Genomic DNA, 26,682 nt, shown 5'->3' with positions numbered 1-26,682 from the left:
TTAACCATGAACTTAAAATTTAAGTCAAAACTTTTCGTTCTTTAGTTTTAGACTAGGGTACTACAAACTGACCCTATTGTTGCTTTGTGTAAATTGTTAACAATATCAGAAAAATTCTATTAAAAGGACGTGAAGTTTGTGTGAATGACATCAATACAGTTTTTCTTCATTATAGAGACAAAGAACAATATCAATCTTCTAATAAACTCAAACAGAAACTAATATATAACTATAACAAGTCAGAAAAATCGTTTTTCTTCATAAAACAGTAATTCTTTACGTTTTTTTCTTTTCACATAGAGTATAAATTAAAGATATAAGATCTTTACATTCTTCAATATTATTTGTTATCTTTACTTCAGTTTTGCTCCTTGTGTAACAGTTGCTGCATTACAGCTCTATCATTTCCGTCATCTCCTGGTCGTCTTCCTAAACAATCTTATAAGTCCAAGCAAACGCAGCATTTTTGATTCCATGCGCTGAAGTATGAAAATAAAATAGAACTGCGGAGTCATATCAAAAGGACTAATGAAGTAATGATCGATTGCTAATATTGTTCGTTTGGACTGATGTGCTCTGGACCAACGTCCAAAAGGACTATAGTACAAATGAACAGACATTTTAGTACAATTTAAGGAACTAAAAAGTTGTAAACAGGCACGCATTTGATTAATTTAATCCAAATAAAACCAAATGCAAAGCAGCCTTGGTCAAGGGAGGTTTCTGAGAGGAGGGGTTTTAGCACCAGTTTAAAGATATAAGCAGAATTGCAGCACATTTGAGTCTGTATATTTTCCCCCCAACTTTTTTAATTTATAAATTGTTACCATTAGATTCCTTCGTAAACCAGCAGAGTAGGTACTTTCTACAGGTAGTCCTGTAATAGAATATATAATATCATGTACTGTAGTTTCTACAGGTAGTCCTGTAATAGAATATATAATATCATGTACTGTACTTTCTACAGGTAGTCCTGTACTTTAGTAGAATATATAATATCATGTAATGTACTTTCTACAGGTAGTCCTGTAATAGAATATATAATATCATGTACTGTACTTTTTACAGGTAGTCCTGTACATTAGTAGAATATATAATATCATGTACTGTACTTTTTACAGGTAGTCCTGTACTTTAGTAGAATATATAATATCATGTAATGTACTTTCTACAGGTAGTCCTGTAATAGAATATATAATATCATGTACTGTACTTTTTACAGGTAGTCCTGTGCTTTAGTAGAATATATAATATCATGTACTGTACTTTCTACAGGTAGTCCTGAACATTAGTAGAATATATAATATCATGTACTGTACTTTTTACAGGTAGTCCTGAACATTAGTAGAATATATAATATCATGTACTGTACTTTCTACAGGTAGTCCTGTACATTAGTAGAACATATAATATCATGTACTGTACTTTCTACAGATAGTCCTGTACATTAGTAGAACATATAATATCATGTACTGTACTTTCTACAGGTAGTCCTGTAATAGAATATATAATATCATGTACTGTACTTTTTACAGGTAGTCCTGAACATTAGTAGAATATATAATATCATGTAATGTACTTTTAACAGGTAGTCCTGAACATTAGTAGAATATATAATATCATGTACTGTACTTTTTACAGGTAGTCCTGTACATAAGTAGAATATATAATATCATGTAATGTAGTTTTATTATTATTATTATTATCATTATTTAATTATTATTTTTATTTTAGTTTTATTAGTATTATTACTGTTAATTTTAAATGATTATTATTATTATCATTATTATTATGTATAAACTATATATAAAAGCACTTTGCTCCTATACATTTATATGTTAGTTATAGCTGGCCAAACGGCTGTACCGAATGGGCTGACATTTTTTGAGGGAAACCATGGGTGCCCGGGGGGCGGGGAGTTACATGGCTAAACAAAAACTTCAACTAGTTATTTATATTTTGTGACTATGATATACCTGAACGGTGTTGAGACTAAAAGGTATACAGGAAGATTTATAGAGCAGTTGACCAGCATCATAAGCTGGACTACTAGCTGGATGTATAGATACCAAATACCTGGATTATGTATTTAAATTAATTTAACATAAAACTAGTTAGAGGGAAAAATATGATTGATATATAAAAAAATCTAAAATCTCTTAAAATATCCCAGCCTTATCTTTTCGTTAAAGGACAATTGATGTCATTTTAAGTGACCACCGGACCATTTGAACAGTGGATCGTCTTCGAGGACTTTTGTGTTTCGAACATTTTAAGGGTCAATTGAACTTACCTCTACAGTCTCCTATGATATTCTATACTATACCCATAGAGAATAGAATATATATATTAGAGTGGAATTTACTAGAAAAAAGTGCAAAACAGCCATTTTGATGTACTGTTTCCATACTGCAGGTGTACTTCACATATTTGCGCTATATTACCTTTTAGGCCCTGGAACATCATTTTATAGAAAATCTAAAATCAATATTAAAAGAAAACCAAATTATGAAATAGGCTGGTTTCATAATTGACCAATGATCATTTCACATAGACTCTATGCCTTTCACTTTGTTATTAGAAGTTTTATATTTTCTAATTTACGATTGATTCCACGAGCAAGGCCACAATTTATAAGAATAAAATAAAATATATCTCTGGTATTAATGAACTAAACTCAAGTATGTTTCAAGTAATATCTCTGATCCATGACATGCTAAAATCTAGCACGTTTTATTTAGTGGCGCACTAAAATCTAGCACGTTTTATTTAGTGGCGCACTAAAATCTAGAACGTTTTATTTGGGGACGCACTAAAATATAGCACGTTTTAGTAAAAGCTCTGATCCCTTGGGAGCTTAAATCTCGTCCGTTTTAATTGGTATCTCTAGTTCTAAGGTGCTTAAATCTAGCACGTTTTTTGTATTATCTCGGGTCCCTATGGTTCCTAAATCTAGCATGATTTTAGTGGTATATTTTGCCCCTATAACATGCTAAAATTTAGCATGTTGTTTAAAAACTATTTGCAGTTTTTTAAGTCAATGTATGGTTCTTACAGACTGAAAGAAAATATTGTGTTTCAAATTTCCATATTCTCTTTGAAGTTGGAATAATGTTTAAGCAAATTTCAGACTATAATGCTGTGCTAGGGCTGTAAAAAATTCCATAAATGGAACGGAGGTTTCCGAAAGTTAACAGAAGGGTTGGTTACCGAACAGGTAAAACCGGTAATTTTTAAACCGTTAACGAAACGGATTAGCAGTTTTTCAAAATAAATATGGTCGAAAACGAAAAAGGATTTATTTTAAATGGTAAATTTTTTCAGGCTAAAATTGTATTAAACTTAACGCCGTTAATACTACTAACGACCATAAACAGCTGTGCCATTAACAAATTATAACCATTAACAAATGTTTTTTAGTGCTTTGAGTCGTTAATACTGAAATAGACTGTTAACAGTGGTTGTTAACGATATTTTAACCATTAAAGAATTTTTTTTTTCGGCACTTCGCACCATTTATAATGATTGGAGCCCTTAACGATTGGTGAAAATTTTCCCTTAACGTTGTTAATAAAATTGAGATTGTTAACTAACAGTAATTTAAAAAAAAAACGATAAATGCTATTTACGAAACAAACGTTTCTTTCTCACCTTTAAAATTAACGGCTACCTGAATTTTTTTCTTTTTTAAAGGTTGGAACTAACCGTTAACGAAACAGCTAGATAAAGTTAGAATGTGCCTAACCATATTAGGACTGGGCAAAGTTGAAGAAACGGTGGTTTTTGAAAATTAACATTTAACAAATGGCAAAAATAGTTAATTTTCAAATCCTAAACAAACGGATTAACGGCGAATTTTGGGTTTTTTTCCGCTTAAAATTGCATGAAACTTGTAAAAAAGATTATTTTTACATGTTTTGACGCTTTTAAATGTCGTCTTCTGTGCTCACCATCATTAATGATTTCATAAACCGTTTTTTCGCTTTAATACTGTAATAGACCATTAACAGTTGTGCCCTTAATGATTTCATAAACGGTCAACAACATATTTTTTGGTGTTTCATGCCATTAACGTAATAACAGTACCATTAACGACTGGAGCCCGTAACGGTTCTTGAAAATGTTCCGTTAACGCCATTAATAAAGTTCAGATCTTAAACTAATTTAATTTCAAAAGCGGTTGGAACAAACCGTTAACGAAGCAGCTTGAAAAAGTTGGAACGTGCCCAGCCCTACATTTTATAAACCATATACATATAGATAAAGCTCAACGTTATATAGATAAACAAAGATGATTGTAGATATATAGTTAAGACATGGTAGATTAGCGTCAACTGAAAGAAAGGACCAATCTCTGGTTGTTTATTACCTCTATATTCCTTCTCCTTCCCTCTGCAGTACAGTACATCTTGGATTGTACTTGCTTCATACACACTAGTCAAAATCCTAAAAATTAAACAAAAATATAAGCATTGGTCCAAAACTAAGGCTCTAGCTACCTTTACGGCCTTTTTATGGGACACCCTGTAGATAACGGAGTACCGCAATCTGTACAGTAATTATGTAATCTGAACATAGTACATGGATAGGGCTGGGCCGGTACAAATTTCTCTGATTTAATTAAATTGTGTCTCTTTCTTTCATCACATTTTAAAAATTTTCCTTATATTTTACTCTCCCTAAATAGCTGTTTTAAATCAAAAGAGAATAGATACAGTGGAATTAAGTCCAAAAAGTATAAAACCGCCATTTGGTTGTACTGTTTCCATACTGAAGGTGTACTTCACACAAATGTGCTATATAACCTTATGGGCCCTGAAACATTTTGTGGAAAAAAATCTTCTTGAAAATTATTTCATTTTCTCTGAATCAATTCTCTGACAACCTGTCATCCATTCCCGAACTCATTTCTTTTACTTTACATTCCCGAGTTCATTTCAGCATAAACTTTAAAAAAGAAAAAATTGTGGCGGATATGTACAGGGATCATATTGAGCCCAAAACTTAAGACAGGGTATCATTATGAAAACCAGTTTTAAAACCCGGGTTTCACGAATGGGGTTAGGCAGTTTTGTGGATATCAATCTTTTTGTTATGAAATATTATTTTATTGATTTTCTTCATATTTTCCATTTTTTTAGAACCTCTTAAATCAAAATCTACGCAAATGTTAAGACCCCAAAATGGAAACTTGGGAGTTTCGTTCAACAATACTCTTTTAAATTTTGGGCTCTGAGCCCAAAACTTAAGACAGGGTATCGATATGAAAACCAGTTTTGAAACCCGGGTTTCACAAACGGGGTTAGGCAGTTTGGTGGATATCAATATTTATGTTTTAAATATTTTTTTATTTAATTTCTTCATATTCTCCATTTTTGTCGAATCTCTTAAATCAAAATCTACAAAATGTTAAAACCCCAAGAAGGAAACTCGGGAGTTTCGTTCAACGATACTCTTTTAAATTTCGGGCTCTGTATTATTGTGATGAACTTCGTATTACTTGTGAACATTATTATGGAGTGTACACTTTGAACTCCTTTTCAGATTCAAAGGGACTGAACAAATTCATACAGAGGGAAAGTGTTATTTCCTTTCTATTCTAGTCTCTGTTTTGTGTTTAAATCATTGTTCAGTGAAAAATAGTATACAAATTGTAGAGTATTGACTTTTGTAGATATGATAATAATTTAGAAAAGTAGATTTAAGATTAGTTTTCATAAGTTGTAGATTAAAACTTTAAGCCAGGAGTGTGTTTTAGTGATAAAACTTAATTTCGATGAAAAGCTTATAGAAAACTTCCCAACACTTTAAATTCATTTCATCTATATATAAATTTGGCTTGTCTGTCTGTTTGTTTGTCTGTCTTTTTGTATCCAATAAACGTGAAAACGGCTGAACCGATCGGGCCCAAATTTTTTGTGGGACATCAAAATTCGATTTTCAGTAAATTTTTGAAAATTTTGAAAATTCACGAAATTTTTTTTGAAAATCCGCGAATTATTTTTGTTTTGTTTTACGATGTACACAAAGAGAACATGTTCACAGTTAATTTAGAAGATGGGCGCGAAGCGCCCTCTAAAGCTAGTATATATATATATTTAAAAAGTAAAATAAAACTTTTTTTCAATTCTTGCACTTCTTTACTTTCATAGCCTGTATATAGGACAAACATTATAACAAGAAAATGGAAGACTACCTAGGGGTATGGAAGATTACCTGGGGGTGTGGAAGACTACCTGGGGGTGTGGAAGGCGAAGAACATGATGATTGTAGAGATGAGGATAACTGCCATGCTGAGATCCTTCTTCTGCTGGTTCATCCTTTTCTCCCTCTTGTTGGCGGACTCTACCTGGTCCTTTCCTCCTAGATCAAGGAGCATGAACAGGTTAGATCAAGGATCATGAACAGGTTAGGTCAAGAAGCATGAACAGGTTAGATCAAGGAGCATGAACGGTTAGGTCAAGGATCATGAACAGGTTAGATCAAGGATCATGAACAAGTCAGATCAAGGATCATGAACAGGTTAGGTCAAGGAGCATGAACAGGTTAGATCAAGGAGAATGAACAGGTTAGATCAAGGATCATAAAAAGGTTAGATCAAGGAGCATGATAGGTTAAATCAAGGATCATGAACAGGTTAGATCAAGGAGCATGAACAGGCTAGATCAAGGATCATAAAAAGGTTAGATCAAGGAGCATGAACAGGTTAGATCAAGGACCATGAACAGGTTAGATCAAGGATCATAAACAGGCTAGATCAAGGATCATGAACAGGTTAAATCAAGCATAATGAACAGGCTAGATCAAGGTCCATGAACAGGTTAGATCAAGGATCATGAAAAGGTAAGATCAAGAAGCATGATACGTTAGATCAAGGATCATGATAGGTTAAATCAAGGATCATGAACAGGTTAGATCAAGGAGCATGAACGGGTTAGATCAATGAGCATGAACAGGCTAGATCAAGGATCATGAACAGGTCAGATATAGGAGCATGAACAGGTTAGATCAAGGAGCATGAACAGGCTGGATAAAGGATCATAAAAAGGTTATATCAAGGAGCATGAACAGGCTAGATCAAGAATCATGAACAGGTTAGATCAAGGATCATGAACAGGTAAAATCAAGGAGCATGAACAGGTTAGATCAAGGATCATAAAAAGGTTAGATCAAGGATCATGAACAGGTTAGATCAAGGACCATGAACAGTTTGATAAAGGAGCATGAACACTGAACAGGTTAGATCTAGGAGCATGAACATGCAGGATCAAGGATCATAAAAAGGTTAGATCAAGGAGCATGAAAATTTTTTTTTTTCAAAATATGTTGATATGGGTACCAAAAATCCGTCTTAAAAAGGTGAATTGAAAAATGTTAACATCATGAAAATCTGTTAAAAATTATATAGATAATTTGCAACAAAAAAATTAGATTTTGGCCCTGGATCAAACAATTTTCAAAATTTCAAAAAAACCATATGATTGGCAATGATCATTGGTTCAGGCGCAATTTAAAAAACACATATCTATGTGTTTCGAACATTTTTTTAAATCGACCTCCCTTAGTGATTAAGGATTTTTTAAAAATTTCAGAATGTTTTTTTCGTAAGTTTAAATTACGCCTTCATATAAACATAAGAAAAAAATTAATAAATTCATTGATAATCGAGAATCTAAAGGGACTGTAAAGGACAAATAAACGGGGTTATAGAATGAAACCTGAGAATCTCAGGCGTGGAACGATATATATAAGACATCTATCTGATGTTCCTGTCTCGAGAAATTGATATAAAACTGTGTCAAATTTATATGAAAATTCATACATATGCAATTTCGTATAAAAGTTGTAGTATTAAACAGAGGAGCCTGAAAATCTCATGTTCGTGAAGATATCAAATAAATGGTTTAACTCATTTTTATTAGAGGACAATTAAACATCGAAACTGTATAATACCATTAGACTAAGTAAAGACGACTTTTTAAATCTCATATTTAACGAATCATTGTGATTCAATGTAAAACATATTTCTCAAGAATGTACTTTATTGTGTGCACAAACCCTGTTTTTTTATCCCTATATCTTCGCAACCCAATGTCATAGATCTATATCAATACATGCATGAAATCACGGTTACAATCACTTTAAACATTTCTTTTTCTAAAACCAAATGCTTTAGACTACTTTGATTAAGTTTGTGATGACATTCTTGCAGTTTTAGTTGTTTTTATAGATTTTGTTTTTCAACGCGCCGCTTTACTTAAATAAGGGAACATTTGACTTAATGCATAATTTCTTTTAAATCACATATTGCCACCTATTGTACTTGTACTTGTATTTGGTAATACTTAATAATCTTCAAAATAATTGTATCTTTTTTGACCTTAAACGGTTCAGTTTTTATCTCCTTTATCGCTTGTCTGATCAAGGACATCTATACGTTTACTAACATTGCGACAACTTTTTGAAAACTTTCCTAATATTTTAAACTTTGAGAAAATTTCCCCTAATTTTGAACTAAATTTGATGAAAAGTGTAAAAGGTAGATTCTGTAGAAGTTAATCAACTTAATAAATTCAAGAGATTTCACCAAGAGTAAAGTATACTCTTAGCAAGGAAGATACAGAAAGAACCCTGAATGTTTGAAATGTGCGCAAAGATGTACTTTATAACTTTTGGTTAAATTTTAGTTTAAGGTTTTTGTACATATATTCCTTTAATTCTTGTATTTTTATTTGTTTAAACAACGTTTTCCACAAAGAATGAAACTTCAAAGACGACTGAACAGAATTCATTCAGTCTTATTTATTTGTCCTTAAAGTCTCATGTTTTGTGGGTATCCCTGTATTTATAGAACTGAGTTCGTTCTCTCTATAGATAGTGGTCGTGTAGTTCACGTACTTTAGGGGACGATAGTTTGGCCGCCAGATGTCTCTCGTATGAATTATCTATCTATCAGATAAGAATTTTACGTGAGACATCTGGCGGCCAAACTATCGTCCCCTAAAGTACGTGAACTTCACGACCACTGTTCAAACATTATTATGGAGAGAACTGGCTCTGAGGTATATGTACAATAGACAAGATAAGACGATCAGGATTATATTAAGCTGATTGGAAATAATAGTTGATATGTATATATATAAGATACATCAACAGCAGTTCTCCATAGTGATGAGAATTCTGAGCCTACTATATACATTTCATACAGGGTGACACACAAAGAATAAGACTTCAAAGACGACTGTACGGAATTTATATTCATGATCCCTGCAACTGTAACTTTGTTTCTTTCTTTGCCCATTTATAATTTAAGCCATTAAAAGACTATATATTTAAAAAAAAAGAACCTTGGAATCGTCATATGTAAAGAGTTTCAGGTCGTCTTTACCGACGCATCCTTTGTGGAAAAACCCTTATGTACATTTGTACAATACAATACAATTAAGATTCACCAAGAACTACCATATATTGTTTACATAAAATTGTACTGCTATTTTCTGAGCATCACTGAGTTTGTTTATATTTCTCCGAGATACTGCAGTACACTTTGCTTTGCAGGAAAACAAAGATATACAGTATACATTGTTACCCACAAAGGATGAGACTTCAGAGACGACTGTACGGCAAGTATACTGTCTGTTTCCTAATAATCATGTTCTCCGGCAACTCTCAACTTGATTCCTTTTGGGCCAAATCATCAAATATTCCATTAAACGACTATAGTTAAGACAGAAGATCTTGTTGAGCCTTAAATTAGTTTCATGTCTTTCTTACAGTCTCATTCTAGAGGGGTAACCCTGCAGCCATAAGCATTGATTTCTTCTTTGAAATTGCAATCTTAAAAAAGGTTAAATGTCAGTGTCCGAATTTAATGAATGAGCCGCGGCTTAAATTTAAACCGCAGCTCAAATTCTTTAAATTCGGCCTCAGGTCTATTAAAAGTATTAAAAAAGGTTTGAATTAATGTCTATCAAAAACTTGAAAAAGGTTAGAATTCATGTGAATTAAATGATTCAAATTTAGAATCAATTACTTTAGAAAGCTTGAAAAAAAAATATCTATTTTAAGTTTGAGAAAGTTTAGAATTAACGGTATGTTAAAAGCTTGAAAACAAAATTTTAGTTATAAGGTTGTCGATTTATTCCTTATTTAATGAGAACCCATGTATCTAAAAATAATTTTACATAAAAGATAATAACGTACTGGTATAGAACACGTTCTTGTAAAAGAGACATTTTTCCTTGAAGGAAAAGAAATTAAATATGTTGGCTGAAAGAATACAGGTTGAAAACCTGAATACTAATATCTTTAAACTTCAAAAGACGCAAACTATACCATGGTATGGCTATTCTGGATTCTTTGAGGTTGAGTGGGGTTTTCCTAATAGTTGTATTGATACTAGTATTTAGGTTCCTAATAATTGTATTGATACTAGTATATAGGTTCCTAATAATTGTATAGATACTAGTATTTAGGTTCCTAATAATTGTATAGATACTAGTATTTAGGTTCCTAATAATTGTATTGATACTAGTATATAGGTCCCTAATAGTTGTATTGATACTAGTGTATAGGTTCCTAATAGTTGTATTGATACTAGTATTTAGGTTCCTAATAATTGTATTGATACTAGTGTATAGGTTCCTAATAGTTGTATAGATACTAGTATTTAGATTCCTAATAGTTGTATAGATAGTGGTATACAGGCTCCTAATAGCTGTATAGATAGTAGTATTTAGGTTACTAATAGAGATACTAGTATTTAGGTTCCTAATAGTTATTTATAGATACTAGTGTTTAGGTTCCTAATAGTTGTATAGATACTAGTATTTAGGTTCCTAATAGTTGTATAGATAGTGGTATTTTGGTTCCTAGTATAGATGTAGTAAATGCAGTACTCTTAAAAGTTCGTCCCACAAACTGTATCAGTCCAGGCACAACCAGTATGCTATCCAATTCAACCAGGACACAACCTACCTGGCTCTAAATGAGGGACACAAGCGTAGGTTATCAATCTAGCTACCACTCAGACTCTAAATGCCACACAAGGACACAAGCATAGGCTACTTATCCAGCCCTTCTCTAACTCTAAATGCCACACAAAGACGCAAGCATTGGCTACTTATCCAGTTCTTAATCGACCTTTACCCTATAACAAGGTATGATCTCAATTCATATGTTTCAACAAAACCAAATTACTCTCCACTGTAATCAAAGTGGAGTTCTGATTAAAACTAATGTCTATTTCTAAATCTCTCTGTTACATGTAAGTTCCAATACATATTTCACAATATTACGCCAGGGATATAATCTAATTACATTACGTAGCTAGTAGAATCGTATTGCAAGTTTTACGTAGTTAAGGATTAACGCAGTTAGATCCTTAGACATCGTATAACGCATTTTATATATTCAAACAGCATATATTACATAGATACTAGTATTTACTTTCCTAATAGTTGTAAAAATACTAGTATTTATATATCTGATCAATGTAATAGTGATACAAGTGTCACTATGAGAAAACATCGATTTCTAAGATTTAAACATCCGGGCAAAAATTAGTTAATTACCAAAAATCTAACAAAAACCATATGAAATCTAACCAAAGAAGAAGAAATGAAACCCGAACCAAACCAAACCAAACTAAATCAAACTGAACCAAACTGAACCAAAGCAAAGCAAACCAAACTGAAACAACTTAAACAAACTGAACCAAACTGAACCAAACTGAACCAAACTCAAACAAACTGAACCAAACTGAACCAAACTGATCCCAACCAAAGGATTACCAGTTACTAGGTTCCAGGTCCAGGTATGGAAGTATACAGTGTAGTTCCAGCTTTTTCGGAGCTTTGTTGGCCGAACACTTATCCTAAACATCAACATCAACATCAACATCAACATCAACATGGGTTGAATCTTCAACAATCAACAACAACAGTATCATCATCGAAATCTTCAACATCAACATCAATATCATCAACAGCATCACGATCATCAATATCAATTTTATGAAAATCTTAAAGATCAACAGCATCACAATCTTCAACATCAGCATCAACATCAACATCATCAAAATATTTAATATCAACATCAACATCAAAATCTTCAACATCAACATCAACATCAACATCAACATCAACAGCATCAAAGTCTTCAACATAAACATCAACTTACCACTCTGACCGATCACACCCACAGCTGGTATGATCCACGCAGTTTGTTACAACTTCAATATCAAACAGCCTAAAGGAAAAAATAAGATATTAAAAAACTAATTCCCCTCAATATTTAAACATGTTTTTATACAGTGGTAGGCGATTACATCGATATAATGAAGACTACTCTTGATTTAAATTTTGATTTTTATCAAGCTTTTAAACAGCATGGATACACAAAAACATGGAAACAAAGAGAAGCTTTCAATTAGAAAAGCTTCTCTTTAATTACTTGTAAACCTGTTATTCGAAAAAAGCTTGTTAACAAATAAAACTTATATAAAAATGTCGTCTTCATTATATTGATATAATCGCCTACCACAGTATTTAAATTGATTTAAATTCTTTTTATCTTTACCAATATCAAAATGGTTTCTTCAATGTCTGAATGTTTTGATTCCTTTCTGAACCCGGAGTTATATTCTTTATTTTATAACAGTCGATATATTTATCACAAATATATTTATTACAAATATATTTTGTAGCTGTATAATGGATCAAAGGTGAAATGCTAAAAGCAAATATTGGATTTTACACAATTTCTATTTTCAATTTTATTTTCTATATTTCCGTTCAATTTATATCTTGAGCCGTTCAAGATGAGATATTTGGTCGGTTGGATAAAATACAGATTATCTTGTTTGGTTGGATAATGATATGATAAGATTATTTGGTTTGGTTGGATAAAATATTATTATTTGGTTTGGTTGGATAAAATACAGATTATCTTGTTTGGTTGGATAAAATACAGATTATTTGGTTTGGTTGGATAAAATACAAATTATTTGGTTTGGTTAGATGAAATACAGATTATTTGGTTTGGTTGGATAAAATACAAATTATTTGGTTTGGTTAGATAAAATACAGATTATTTGGTTTGGTTGGATAAAATACAAATTATTTGGTTTTGTTAGATAGAATAAAGATTATTTGGTTTGGTTTGATAAAATACAGATTATTTGGTTTGGTTGGATAAAATAAAGATTATTTGGTTTGGTTGGATAAAATATTATTATTTGGTTTGGTTGGTTAAACTACAGATTATTTGGTTTGGTTGGTTAAAATACAGAATATTTGGTTTGTTTGGTTTAACTAAAGATTATTTGGTTTGGTTGGTTTAACTACAGATTATTTGGTTTGGTTGGTTTAACTACAGATTATTTGGTTTGGTTGGTTTAACTAAAGATTATTTGGTTTGGTTTGGAACAAAAAAAAAATAGCTGGACGGTTCATAAAGAATATACATAATATTGAATACACAGTAAACATGAAGATAATACAGTGACAACATGTCAATAATTCAATAAATAATACAATGGATTCACAATACACATGTTTGTGTATCAGCACAAGAGGCTCAACAATAACTCTATTGCCTCAAGTAGCTGATAATATAAAAATAACAACAAGTAAAATGTAAACATGAAACTTTGCGAAATTTGTGTTTTTCTTGAGTTGAACTCTGCATGCAGCTATAAATTTTTCTCTTGCTTTGCACATTAATTTTGTAAACCAATGTTAAACTATGTTCAAGACAGATTGAAATGTTTTATTTTTTGATCAACAAACCTATACAGATTTAGATCGTCATTAAAGACTCATCCTGTGTGGGTAACCCTGTATTTGAATGTAAAAAAGAAAATGAAAAAAAAGTTTCGAACTCTTGGAATACAGAATACAGAATACAGAATACAAAATACAGAATACAGAATACAGAACACAGAATACAGAATACAGAATACAGAATACAGAATACAGAATACAGAATACAGAATACAGAATACAGAAAACAGAATACAGAATACAGAATACAGAATACAGAATACAGAATACTGAATACAGAATACAGAATACAGAATACAAAATACAGAATACAGAATACAGAATAAGAATGAAAACAGAATACAGAATACAGAATACAGAATACAGAATACAGAATACTGAATACAGAATACAGAATACAGAATACAAAATACAGAATACAGAATACAGAATAAGAATACAGAATACATAATACATAATACAGAATACAGAATACAGAATACAGAACACAGAATACAGAATAAAGAATACAGAATACAGAATACAGAATACAGAATACAGAATACAGAATACAGAATACAGAATACTGAATAAAGAATACAGAATACAGAATACTGAATACAGAATACAGAATACAGAATACAGGATACAGGATGCAGAATACAGAATACAGATTATGTAGTACCTGGGTATATTTATTACTATGGCCGCAAGTATACTTGGTAGAATATAGTTTAGGGAACGCAGGCTCTGATCTTGAACCTTAAAAATAAAATTGACAATAGATAATAAAAAAAAGATTAATTGTAATAATTAATCAAGCTAGTTTTAACAGATACCAAGGTAGTTTTAACAGAAACCAAGCCAGTTTTAACAGATAGCAAGCTAGTTTTAACAGAAACCAAGCTAGTTTTAACAGTAACCAAGCTAGTTTTAACAGAAACCAAGCTGGTTTTGACAGAAACATTTAGTTTCAATGAATTAAACCATTAATGGTTTGTTCACCAAAACTTTACGTTAGAACAAAATCAAGCGAAAAACTACAAGTTAAAAATTTTGAAATAAAAACTTTGGCTTTTGGCCGCGATTTATTCTTGAACATAATCATAAATCCCTTCAAAATTAAACCAGACTTTTTCAGTTTTGTCAATTTAAATCTTAAAAAAAGTTATCCTCGACTTATCTCAAGACATGTCGTATTTTAGCTTGAGACTAATTTTTCCCCAAGTTATTTCAATTGCTGCAATTTCAAGGATTCACCATTCTAATTTATTCTTGAGAAAACTCAAAGTATTCGTTGAATTAATTAGAATCTATAGTTAAATTATAGTTAATTATTTATAGTTTTAATATTAGAATATCAAATGATTAGAAAATGTTAAAAAAGTTAATCCTTAGATAAAAATTCTAAGATTTTATTAAAGACACGAGAAGCAACTTCTTGGGAATCTTTAATCATTCTTAAAAATAATTTCCTTTATTAAAAAAAAATTATACTAAACATAATGTTTCACGTCTTATGACGATCCTCAGTAGTCAAAATTAGATATATATAAATACATATATTATCCATATAAATAAAGTATCGATGTTTATTTTGGTTTTTGTCTTTTTGTTTGTTTGTATGTACGATCATAACTTATGGACCAATTGACCAATTTGCCTCAAATTTTGATTTGGGAATCCGGTAGAATCATGGGACTATTCTAGTGTTTGGAAAATATATTCAGTGGCGAGAAAAATAGTTTCCAGGTAAAGCTGGGTTCCCTAGCTAGTAATCCATAGAGTTCACTAATTTATTTACTCTTCTAATCATTTGTTAAAGATTTATTTAAATTTAAATTTATAAAATTATTTTATACTAACCGAATGGTAGTGGTGTGGTCTACACACGGCCAGATATCTTTCTATTCCAGTTCCTATCAGCAGGAAGATGGAGGCGCAGAGGGTAACCCTATATATAAATATATAAAGGTTTATTAACACTTTTAGAACAATATCATTGTGTTCCTTTTAGTGAATACAATGATAGGATTAAGCTTGATGATTTCTAGATCGATCTGAAAGTATTGCCATATCGCTTTCTCATATTTAGGGAAGAAAAACTTACCGTAAAAGCTTTAAAAATTATACATCAAATGATTAATCAGAATTAAGCACGAAATGATAAAAAAGATTGTTTTATATTCGGGAATAACAAACAATTTTATTCAATTGAGAGAATTTTTATCACGCGTTTTTAGTTTTAACGCACAATTTCATGATCGTGGGTACAAAAAGTTTCTGATTTGTTCCGCGGCAAATAAGTAACATTTTATACCGGTGAGCAAGTTTCTCTTTTTATTTCGCGGATTTTAATAAAAAATCGGACATTTTGATGAAACTTGAATTGAATAAACTTGTATATCCAGCTGTCCCGCATGACAACACAAGATAGTTGCATAAATAGATATGATTTGATCTTTTACAACAATTTTGTATTTTGAATATGTCGAGTTATAATTAAAAAAACTTTATAGCATCATAATTGACAAACAAAAATACCCGCAAACGAGATGCACAGCTCGAGTATAGATAATATAACTGGCAAACATAATAATTGAACAGTTGTTATATTTTTATTTTTATTTTTTGCTAAACTAACAATACAAGTATTTAGTTTTAGTTATAATATATAAGTTAAGTTCTGTTCTAACAATAAAGATAGGTGTATTTATCAAAGAAAACAGTATCTTCTTAGGAGAAGGAGAATGGGGTAGAGGGGAGGGGGAGGGGAGAAATGATATTATTTCCTCTAGGGGATTAATGTTTCAAAATATATCTTAATTGGTGATCTTCACTAACTTCAATCCTGCTCTTTCTTACTTTCCTTATCTAGCTGTCAGCACATATATATACTATGTATACTAGGCTTTTAGGGCGCTTTGCGCCCATATTCTTTTTAAATTGTGAACATGTTCTTTTTGTTTACATTTTAAAACAAAGAAGAAAAAAATGTTGCGGATTTAAAAAAAAAATTTCGCGGGTTTTCAAGAATTTAAATTTTTTACAAAATTAAAAACATCTAAAACACATTTTTTTTAATTTTTATCATTCATAATACTTCCCTGTGGTCACGTGATGTCCCACAAAAAATTTGGGCCCGATCGGTTCAGCTGTTTTGACTTTTATTGGATTCAAACAAACAAACAGACACCCAGACAAACAGACAGACAAACCAAATTTATATATATAGATATTAAGATAAATTTGGAAACATTAATCCCCTTGAGGAAATAATATCATTCCTCCCCCCTACCCCATTCCCCTTCTCCTACGAAGTTACTGTTTTCTTTGATAAATACACTCAGCTTTATTGTTAGAACAGAACTTAATTTATATATTATAACTAAATACCTTGTTAGTTTAGTAACAAATAAAATAAAATTATAACAACTTTTCAACTGTCATGTTTGCCAGTCATATATAAAGTAAAGACGTAAGTGCCCGGTGTTGCCCGTTCCCGGTCAGTTATACATCTGTCTGTGCCCACCAATATAATATTTTTCCTCTGATCAAATACTACCTCCTGCCTTTTGGGTCTAAACGGTTAATCTAAGGGATTAATGATCTATTATATGTTACCCAAGGGGGGGGGGGGAGTTACATCTCTCAATGTGTAACGGGTTGGCTTGCTTATTCATTAGAACTAAGATAGATATCCATTATAGCTTTAATTGTAAGATATTTATTTACGAATATATTTTTCAGTTTGCTTATATTTTGTAGATATGAAAATATATATTTTCCAAAATAGAATGTTCCATGGGTTATAATATTTTCTATAAGTAGCTTAAGAAACATTAAGTAAATGTTAAAACTGAAATCTTCTTTTCGATTAAAAGACGCACTATATAAAATTATAAACTGTATTTAGGATTATCAGAAACACAAAGGTTGCTAAATACATTGAAAATCAAGTGAATTTTTTCAAGTCTTCGATCTTATCCAAGCTTAATAAAAATGTATAATCGGATTGGAAAGGTAAATATAAGGCCTGGCAGCACTTTAATAGTTAATGCATACTTATCATAGTGAACGTATATGAAGTATTGGAAGTAGAAATGGATAGTGGAAGTATAGTAGTGAATATTATCCCGAGTAGTGGATAGTGGAAGTATGGTTGTAAGGATTATCCTAAGTAGTGGATAGTGGAAGTATGATAGTGAATATTAACCTGAGAAGTGGATAGTGGAAGTATGGTAGTGAATATTAACCAGAGAAGTGGATAGTGGAAGTATGATAGTAAATATTAACCTGAGTAGTTGATAGCTGAAGTATAGTAGTGAATATTAACCTGAGTAGTAGATAGTGGAAGTATTGTAGTGAATATTAACCTGAGTAGTGGATAGTGGAAGTATGGTAGTGAATATTAACCTAAATAGTGGATAGTGGAAGTATGGTAGTGAATATTAACCTGAGTAGTGGATAGTGGAAGTATAGTTGGGATTATTAACCTGAGTAGTGGATAGTGGAAGTAAGGGAAGACCTGAAGAAGGAGTTCAGGATAAGATGCCTCAAAATTGTTTCTGATAGTTTCAAGGATGGAGAATATGATGTGCAGGCTGAAAAAATAATCGATAAAAACCAGTAAAAAATTACATTGAAAAAACGAGAAAAAAATCAATGATTTATAAAAATAAGCGTGAATATCATTCTAAATTGAATTTTTGTTCAATGTTTTTTTAATTTTCATAAAAACAAGGAAGGTCTATGTTTACCTGTCGAAACAAATCATTGAGATGAGTATCTGGCTGAAGCAATTCCACATTTCCGTCCTGAAACATAATATTTCCGTTTAAACTAAATTTAAAATTTTATATTTCTGTCTTGAAAATTAAACAACATGAAACTCCACATTTCCCTTGCAGAAATTGAGAAATTATATTACCTTAGCTAACTGTACAATATGTTAAAGAAAAGTCCTATTATAATACCTATTTTCAATAAGATAAAAAGGAAGATAAATGTTAAGAAAAACTAAAGGATATTCTGTATAAAGAAAGATGATGCTTTTTATCTTGAGCTATATAATTATTTTAGTAATATGAACACCTTGCTATAGAATAAAAGGTACACTGTAAACTGCATAGAGTACAGGATACACGGTGTACTGTACAGGATACAGTGTACATGGTCAGGGAAAATAATACAAGGTGCACTGTGTAAGGAGCTTGGCACAGTGTACACTTTCCACTGCACAAGGTACACGTTTTGCTGTACAGAGTATACTGTACAATGCACAAGATACACTGGATACAGTAAAGGATACACTGTACAATGGACACTGTACAATGTACACTGTACAATGTACGCTGAACAATGGACACGGTACAACAAACACTGTACAATGTACATTGTAAAATGTACACTGTACAATTTACACTGTACAATGTACACTGTACAATGTACACTGTACAATGTAAACTGTACAATGTACACTGTACAATGTACAATATACACTGTACAATGTACACTGTACAATGCACACTTTACAATGCACACTGTACAGCGTATAATGCACATCGTACAATGTACAATGTACAATGTACATTGAGCAACTGGCCTAATCGGTTCAGCCGTTTTGACGTTTATTGGATACAAACAGACAGGCAGGGAGACAGACACCCAGACAAGCAAAGTATATATTATAGATACAATATGCTTACAGAAGACAAAATTTCACCTTAATATCATAACATTTCAAGAACTATTGGTCTTCATTAAAATCTCATTATTTGTGATTAACCCTGTATAAATATATTGATAAAGTTGTGATTAACCCTGCATATATATATTGATAAAATTGTGATTAACCCTGTATAAATATATTGATAAAATTGTGATTTACCCTGCATATATATATATTGATAAAATTGTTATTAACCCTGCATATATATATTGATAAAATTGTGATTAAACCTGCATAAATATATTGATAAAATTGTGATTAACCCTGTAGGATAAATATCTTGAAAAAATTGTAATTAACCCTGCATAAATATATTGATAAAATTGTGATTAACCCTGTATAAATATATTTATAAAAATTGTGATTAAACCTGCATAAATATATTGATAACATTGTGATTTACCCTGTATAAATATATTGATAACATTGTGATTAACCCTGCGTATATATATTGATAAAAATTGTGATTAACCCTGTATAAATATATTTATAAAATTGTGATTAACCCTGCATATATATATTGATAAAATTGTGATTTACCCTGCATATATATATATTAATGAAATTGTGATTAACCCTGTATGAATATATTTATAAAATTGTGATTAACCCTGCATAAATAAATTGATAAAATTGTGATTAACCCTGCTTAAATATGTTAATAAAATTGTGATTAACCCTCCATAAATATATTGATAAAATTGTGATTAACCCTGTATAAATATATTCATAAAATTGTGATTAACCCTGTGAAAATATATTGATAAAATTGTGATTAACCCTGTGTAAATATATTGATAAAATTGTGATTAACCCTGCATAAATATTTTGATAAAATTGTGATTTACCCTACTTAAATATATTGATAAAAATTGTGAATAAACCTGTATGAATATATTTATAAAATTGTGATTAACCCTGCATAAGTATATTGATAAAATTGTGATTAACCCTGTATAAATATATTGATAAAAATGTGATTAATCCTGAATAAATATATATATAAAATTGTGATTAACCCTGTATAAATATATTTATAAAAATTGTGATTAACCTTGTATTAATATATTTATAAAAATTGTGATTTACCTTGCATAAATATATTTATAAAAATTGTGATTAACCTTGTATTAATATATTTATAAAAATTGTGATTAACCTCGAATAATATATTTATAAAAATTGTGATTTACCTTGCATAAATATATTTATAAAAATTGTGATTAACCTTGTATTAATATATTTATAAAAATTGTGATTAACCTCGAATAATATATTTTTAAAAATTGTGATTAACCCTGTATATATTGATAAATAATATAAATAAAATTGTATTTGTTGGTTGAGCATATAACCTTGTTTAATGTTGACAAATAAACTTAATTAACTTGTTAGTAAATAAGTTTAAGCATATATATTTATATATATAGATAAGTTGTAAATGTACATATATATAGATACGTTGTAAATATATATACATTGAATACATATTTACCATACACATACACTATACGTACTATACATATACACAATAATACACTTTACAGTAGGCATCATCAATATTGGAACTGAGCCAACGGGGGTTCGTTCATCAAGACCAAACAAATATGACGATAAGAAAATGTCAAAATCGTCAATATTTCTTGTTATTCGTCATATTATTGAAAATTTAATGCTGAATTCAAATTCGAAAACCATTTTTAAAAATATTAGAAATTGAATTAGCTAAGGCTAAAAAACGGTAAAAAATTTCGTGCTTTCAAAATCCGCTTTCAAATACGAATTAAACACATTTCCAAGAAATGAGATAAAACATGTAATTTTTTGAATTATTTTTTGGGGAGCTTTATATCGATCGGAACCTCATCGACGATTGCGAATTTTTATTTGAACGCTTTATTTTTTATGTCTTAATGCACAAACTCCTTGTGGGCGGTTGGCTGATTTCTAAAAAAAGAATTATAATCAAAGTAGGAATCAGGATATACATTTTAAGTAAAAAATCAACTTTCAAGACCCTCTTAAATTCTTTTCTCAAGTTTTGAAAAAAAAATACCTTGGAGGTGAAAAGTTTCAAAAAAATTTAAAATTCTACACGTTTTATGCCTATTTTTACTCCCCCCCCCCATGAAAAAAAATATATTTACCTACTGCAAAGTAATTTATTTTAACCATATTTCTATTTTGCAAGTTTAAGAATAAAGAGGCCTGGTTAAGTTTAAAATATGCGAACTTTTTTGCATTTACATTTACATTTTGCAAGCAAGTCAAACCATTGGTCACATTTGTATGATCTAAGAATTACATCAATTTCGTCACGATTAAAAATAGGAAATTTCCCCATTTTCTTAATCACGTGCTTCATGATACTCTTGAGCCATGGGTCACAACTAGGGATGTAACGTTTTCATTTTTTGAAAAAAGATCGTTTCGTTAGCGATTCTTTTTCTAAAACTTCAAAACGAGTGGGTCGTTTTTAAAACCGATCGTTTTTTCCAAAAACTATAAAACTATAGTTTTTGAAAACGATTGAAAAATGAAACATAAAACGATCGTTTAACGATCGTTTTCAAAAACGATTAACAACCCTACTAACAACAGAGACTTAATTTTGTTAAAAATACTTAATTTCTAAATTTCTTTAACCAAAATATTGAACAAAATTGAAGAAAAAAATCTAGATAGATGGATAGATAGATAGACCTACTAACCTTGAAAGTAGAAAGATAGCGAGTATATTACCCATGAACCCTATGCTTCCCGCCGCCATCATTATTACAGACAGTATTTTGGAAACCTAGATAAATAATATTCATTAATTATTTTCAACAAAAGATGCGGGGCATAAATCAGGCATAATAATGATATGCCAGGTTTCTCAGTCACTAAAATGTTAGGGGAATTCGTTTAACTTTATTGCGCAATGGTAACTAATTCCGTTTGCGAGTAGTAAAGAAGGATGATAACGCTTTTAATATTATGTTTCAATATACAGATTTTAAGCTAACTTTCTCATGGCCAAAGATTAATTAACAATAACAGTAAGTACAATAAATGTCGCCTTTTCAAGATTTAGGAGTTTTTCGTTCTCAATAACCTTAAAGCAGAAGCCCAAAGGAGTTCCGCGCAGGCAGTAGAGGCTCTCTATCTGTCTTGTAATTTAACACTACCTCTAGCGGAACTCCTTTAGGCTTCTGTCTCAGGGTTATTGTAAACAAAACCCCATATATTTGAAAATACGACATCTAGTGTCCTATCTGATATTGTTAATAAATCTATTCTTAGGATGTTTGGTTGGATATCCAATCATAACTCAGGAAACCCTTGACCGGTTTGCGTCAAAGTTTGATTGGTTAACTCGGTAGAGCCCCGGGAATATTCTAAATCTGGTGTTGATATTTCAACTTGCACTGGTTGACTTAAATAGGATTATAGAAAGTTCAGTTTCCAGACAAAGCTGGGTTACCAAGCAGATACTGGAAAATATGAAAGAATAAATAAATAATTTTACTCTCGACACTTGATACTGTTTCTCTTAAGTTGTAGTTTAATGTAGTCAAATCATTCTCCTTCTATATATGTAGTCTAGAAAGCAGCAAACAAATCTTATAAAAAATGTATCTTTTTAAAATGTAATTTTAAAAATATTTTATGAAAAGAAAAATTTATTTCTTTCCACTTCAATCGCAATTAAATGGTATTTTAAAAAAGTTTTTAAATAATTCATTGAAAAAAGTTTTCATATATTTAATCGGATTTGAAAACCATTTTATATTCATTTCAAGATTTATTCATACCGTTTTCAGATGTAAATATACCACTCGTTTTTCAAAGAACGTTAAATCCGCACATTTTTTTTTGATTCTCGTTGGGGACCTCAAATTTTATAATCATATGCCATTAATTCCGGCCACTTTATTTGAAACCGATTACTCGTTTTTCAAAGAACGTTAAATCCGCACATTTCTTTTTGGATTCTCTTTGGGGACCCCAAATTTATTTCATTCAAGACCCCCAGAACCCCGTATTTTTGTGAGAGAGTTCCACATTGTTATTAGAGACATTGAAAATATAGGGGTCTTAAATGAAAATATGAAGGTCTCAAACGAAATTATCCTGGTTTCCAAGTAAAATATGGGGTCTGCAATAAAAATCTGGGGGTCTCCAACGAGAATCTGGGGGTCTCCAACGAGAATCTGGGGGTTTCCAACGAGACGTCCATGGGTGTCTCCATTAGAACCCAAATCATGATGATTTCCTCGTAATTATTCGTACTCCAGCAGTACAGTACATTTACCTGTTTATGTGTAATCTTCATGTACACTGTGTAGTAATCTTGTACATTAAAGCAACCATCCTCGTCGTAGATATTTTCACCAAGTCCGGCCTAGATAGAAAACAATATTTTCTATTTTCTAAAACTTTTTAAAATTAAAATTTTCATTATGTCAAGATCAAGATATTCTTGCATATCGACATACTATAGAAGGGCGTTTGCTTGTTTAATTGTCTAGATATCCGATCATAACTTTGAAAGTTTAAATCCTTGGACCGATTTGCCTCTAATTTCGGTTGAGAAACTCCGTAGAACCACGGTTTAAAATCAAAAAGTTGAGTGGGTTGACTTTAATATGGAAATCTCCGGGCAAAGCTGGGTTCCCGAGCTAGTTTAACAATTCTAGAAAAGATGAATGCAATAAAAATAATGTATCTCAATTTTTTTTATGAAACTCAGAAACAAAGTTACCAACAAAAAGTTATCTTAGTTATCTAAAAATCCTGTTTACTAATTCTCAATCAAAATTTTTTTTCTGAAAACAAAAAAATTAAAAGTGTTCAGTCAATCGCAAATATATCGATTATTATACCTTTTATCTTTATCCTATTCCTAGTAATACAATAAATTATAATGTTCCAGTAAGTGGTCAGTTTATTTAAAAATGAGATGCATGAAAGCACATTTAGATTTAAATTAAAGGTATTTCAAGTAACCCTCCATTTGTAGCGTAGAGCTTGTTCGATTTGAAACAATATACTTTTAACCTTTGACTGATCAATGGCATGACGGTCGAGGGACTTATTCTTATTTATCTACAGAAACTTTAAGAAATATTTCTGTTAAGTTCTATAAGGTGCAGAAAATAGTATTTTCAATTAAATTTAAAAAAAAATGGAATTGAACCATGATATTCCCGGGAAATAGGAAAACTAATGTTTAAAGTCACAGTTTATGCCTATAACCAGTTAAAGATTTAAATGGATCGGTTTTAAATTGGGTATTCCATCTGCATGGAAGGTTACTTAAAGGGATTGTTGGCGAAAAATGAAAGGGGGTATAGGCCTACGGCGAAAAGTAATCGCTTTTGATCGCTACTAATTTTATTTCTATCTGTTGCGTCTAAAAGGAGAATATTGTTAAAAACGTCTCATGCCGTAGAACGTATATGCGTCCATACAAATTCAGAAAGTTGCAACAAACGACTCGGATCGTAAAAAATGTATGTAATTCCAAACAAATAATCAGGTATTTTAACCTATAATCATCAATAATTTTTCGAAGCATTCTTTTATAGCTGATAGCTCATAATGTTTTTGTTTGTTTTATATACAATGCACTTAAACCACCGATTAGTTGACCGCTAGGTGTTTCTGCTCTCGATGCTCTGAATGATTCCACGTGGCAGAGACACCTAGCGGGGAAAAAATCCGTGTTTTAGGTGCATTGTACATAAAAAAAATAAAAAAATATTATGACAAATCAACAATATACTAATGCGTCGAAAAATTATCGATGATTAAGGATTGTAATATCTGAACAATTTGTTTGAAGTTAAATTGATTTTTTTACAACCCGAGTCGTATGTTGCAACTTTCTGAATATGTAGGGCGCTGCGTTCTTCGGTGGAAATCTTGTTTAACCATTTTCTCCTTATAGACGCAACAGATAGAAGTAAGATTAGTAGCGATCAAAAGCGATTATTTTTCGCGAACACTCCCATTAAGATTTCGCTTGCTATCCCTTTAACAGTCCCATTAGAGTTCACGAAAAACTTCTTTTACAGCTTTATTTAAGTTGAATTCAAAAATGTTTGGAAGAAATATTAAATTTTAAGAATTTTCATTTATCGAAATCCAGAATTCAACAGTTCAGTTTTGTTCTTAAGAACCAATTCTTATTCTTAAAATTCTTAAGTGTTTTGCACACTCATTCATTAACCAAGCAAAACGTTTTTATGATAAAATAGGCTTAGTTTAATCTTTTTTTAAGCTTATGATTAAATTATTTATTTATCTAAATTCGTAAAAATATCCAAGAATGGACTAAAGAAAAGATTAGAAGATTAGAAGATGAGAAGATTAGAAGATTAGAAGATTAGAAGATTAGAAGATTAGAAGATTAGAAGATTAGAAGATTAGAAGATTAGAAGATTAGAAGATTAGAAGATTTGAAAATGAGAAGATTAGAAGATTAAAAGATTAGAAGATTAGAAGATTAGAAAATTAGAAGATTAGAAAATGAGAAAATGAGAAGATTAGAAGATTAAAAGATTAGAAGATTAGAAAATTAGAGCTTACTGTATCATTGACTGGATCTGGTGGGGGAAAGAATTCGCAAGATGTTGTATTAATACTAGAACAGTCAGTGTAACAAGATATGTTTAACATTTTTCTGAAAATGAATTAGATTAGATCGAAATAGATAGATAGGTATATTCGACCAACAGAGGTTTAGTACTATATGTTTTACCTTTGTAAAATACCATTAGTTTGCTTCTGTTACTTGTTAGTTAGTGGTGGTGAGATTTGAACATTCAATTTTCAAGATAAAATATTTGTATTTCATTTAGAAACATTCAATTGGCGGTAGTAAGATTTTTTTCTAGGGAAAAAATTCAGTTTGTTTCATTTCACATTAGGGGTGATCGATTTTGCAGACTCTTGAAGAAAACTTTGAATATTTTAAATTTGACTAGGTCTCCTTATTCTTGAACTTGCAAAACAGTCTACTGATTAATGGGTTCAATCAATCTCAATCCAGATGTAAATCCTAAGGATTTCGAGATCCATCCTTTGCTCCCATGGTTAGGGTGTTCACAAATATTTCACTCTGAATCCTCGTACTTTCGTTTTTATAGATCCCTTTAATATTCTTTCTCTAGATATCTCTCGGAGTATAAATGAATGGGA

General features: G+C 30.8%; 2 protein-coding genes across 3 annotated transcripts; both read right to left on the bottom strand.

The window, feature by feature from the left end:
• Window positions 1-294: 294 nt before the first annotated feature.
• On the bottom strand, window positions 295-6,796 carry LOC111700184 (uncharacterized). Of its 2 annotated transcripts, none has more exons than XM_023471024.1 (5): window positions 6,237-6,796; window positions 4,370-4,446; window positions 1,977-2,076; window positions 828-877; window positions 295-425 (listed from the first exon to the last, which is right to left on the bottom strand). In XM_023471024.1, the coding sequence occupies exons 1-5, from the start codon at window positions 6,377-6,379 to the stop codon at window positions 391-393; spliced, it is 405 nt and encodes a 134-aa protein (XP_023326792.1). In that variant the 5' UTR covers window positions 6,380-6,796; the 3' UTR covers window positions 295-390. The 2 variants fall into 2 exon arrangements, with proteins under 2 accessions (XP_023326792.1, XP_023326791.1); XM_023471023.1 differs by having other exon boundaries at window positions 295-429; window positions 6,237-6,793.
• A 4,326-nt stretch (window positions 6,797-11,122) lies between these two features.
• On the bottom strand, window positions 11,123-26,160 carry LOC111700182 (G-protein coupled receptor daf-37). The gene is made up of 10 exons (XM_023471021.1): window positions 26,071-26,160; window positions 23,792-23,881; window positions 22,206-22,291; window positions 18,524-18,580; window positions 18,260-18,367; window positions 15,630-15,717; window positions 14,449-14,525; window positions 12,181-12,249; window positions 11,767-11,875; window positions 11,123-11,149 (listed from the first exon to the last, which is right to left on the bottom strand). Exons 1-10 carry the CDS (start codon window positions 26,158-26,160, stop codon window positions 11,123-11,125), a joined length of 801 nt encoding a protein of 266 aa, XP_023326789.1.
• Between the last annotated feature and the right edge of the window lie 522 nt (window positions 26,161-26,682).

Source organism: Eurytemora carolleeae, unplaced genomic scaffold (genome assembly GCF_000591075.1).
Source record: "Eurytemora carolleeae unplaced genomic scaffold, Eaff_2.0 scaffold378, whole genome shotgun sequence".
NCBI lineage: Eukaryota > Metazoa > Arthropoda > Copepoda > Calanoida > Temoridae > Eurytemora > Eurytemora carolleeae.
Note: the sequence above shows the minus strand (reverse complement) of the source record. Positions and strands in the feature narration are given on the sequence as shown.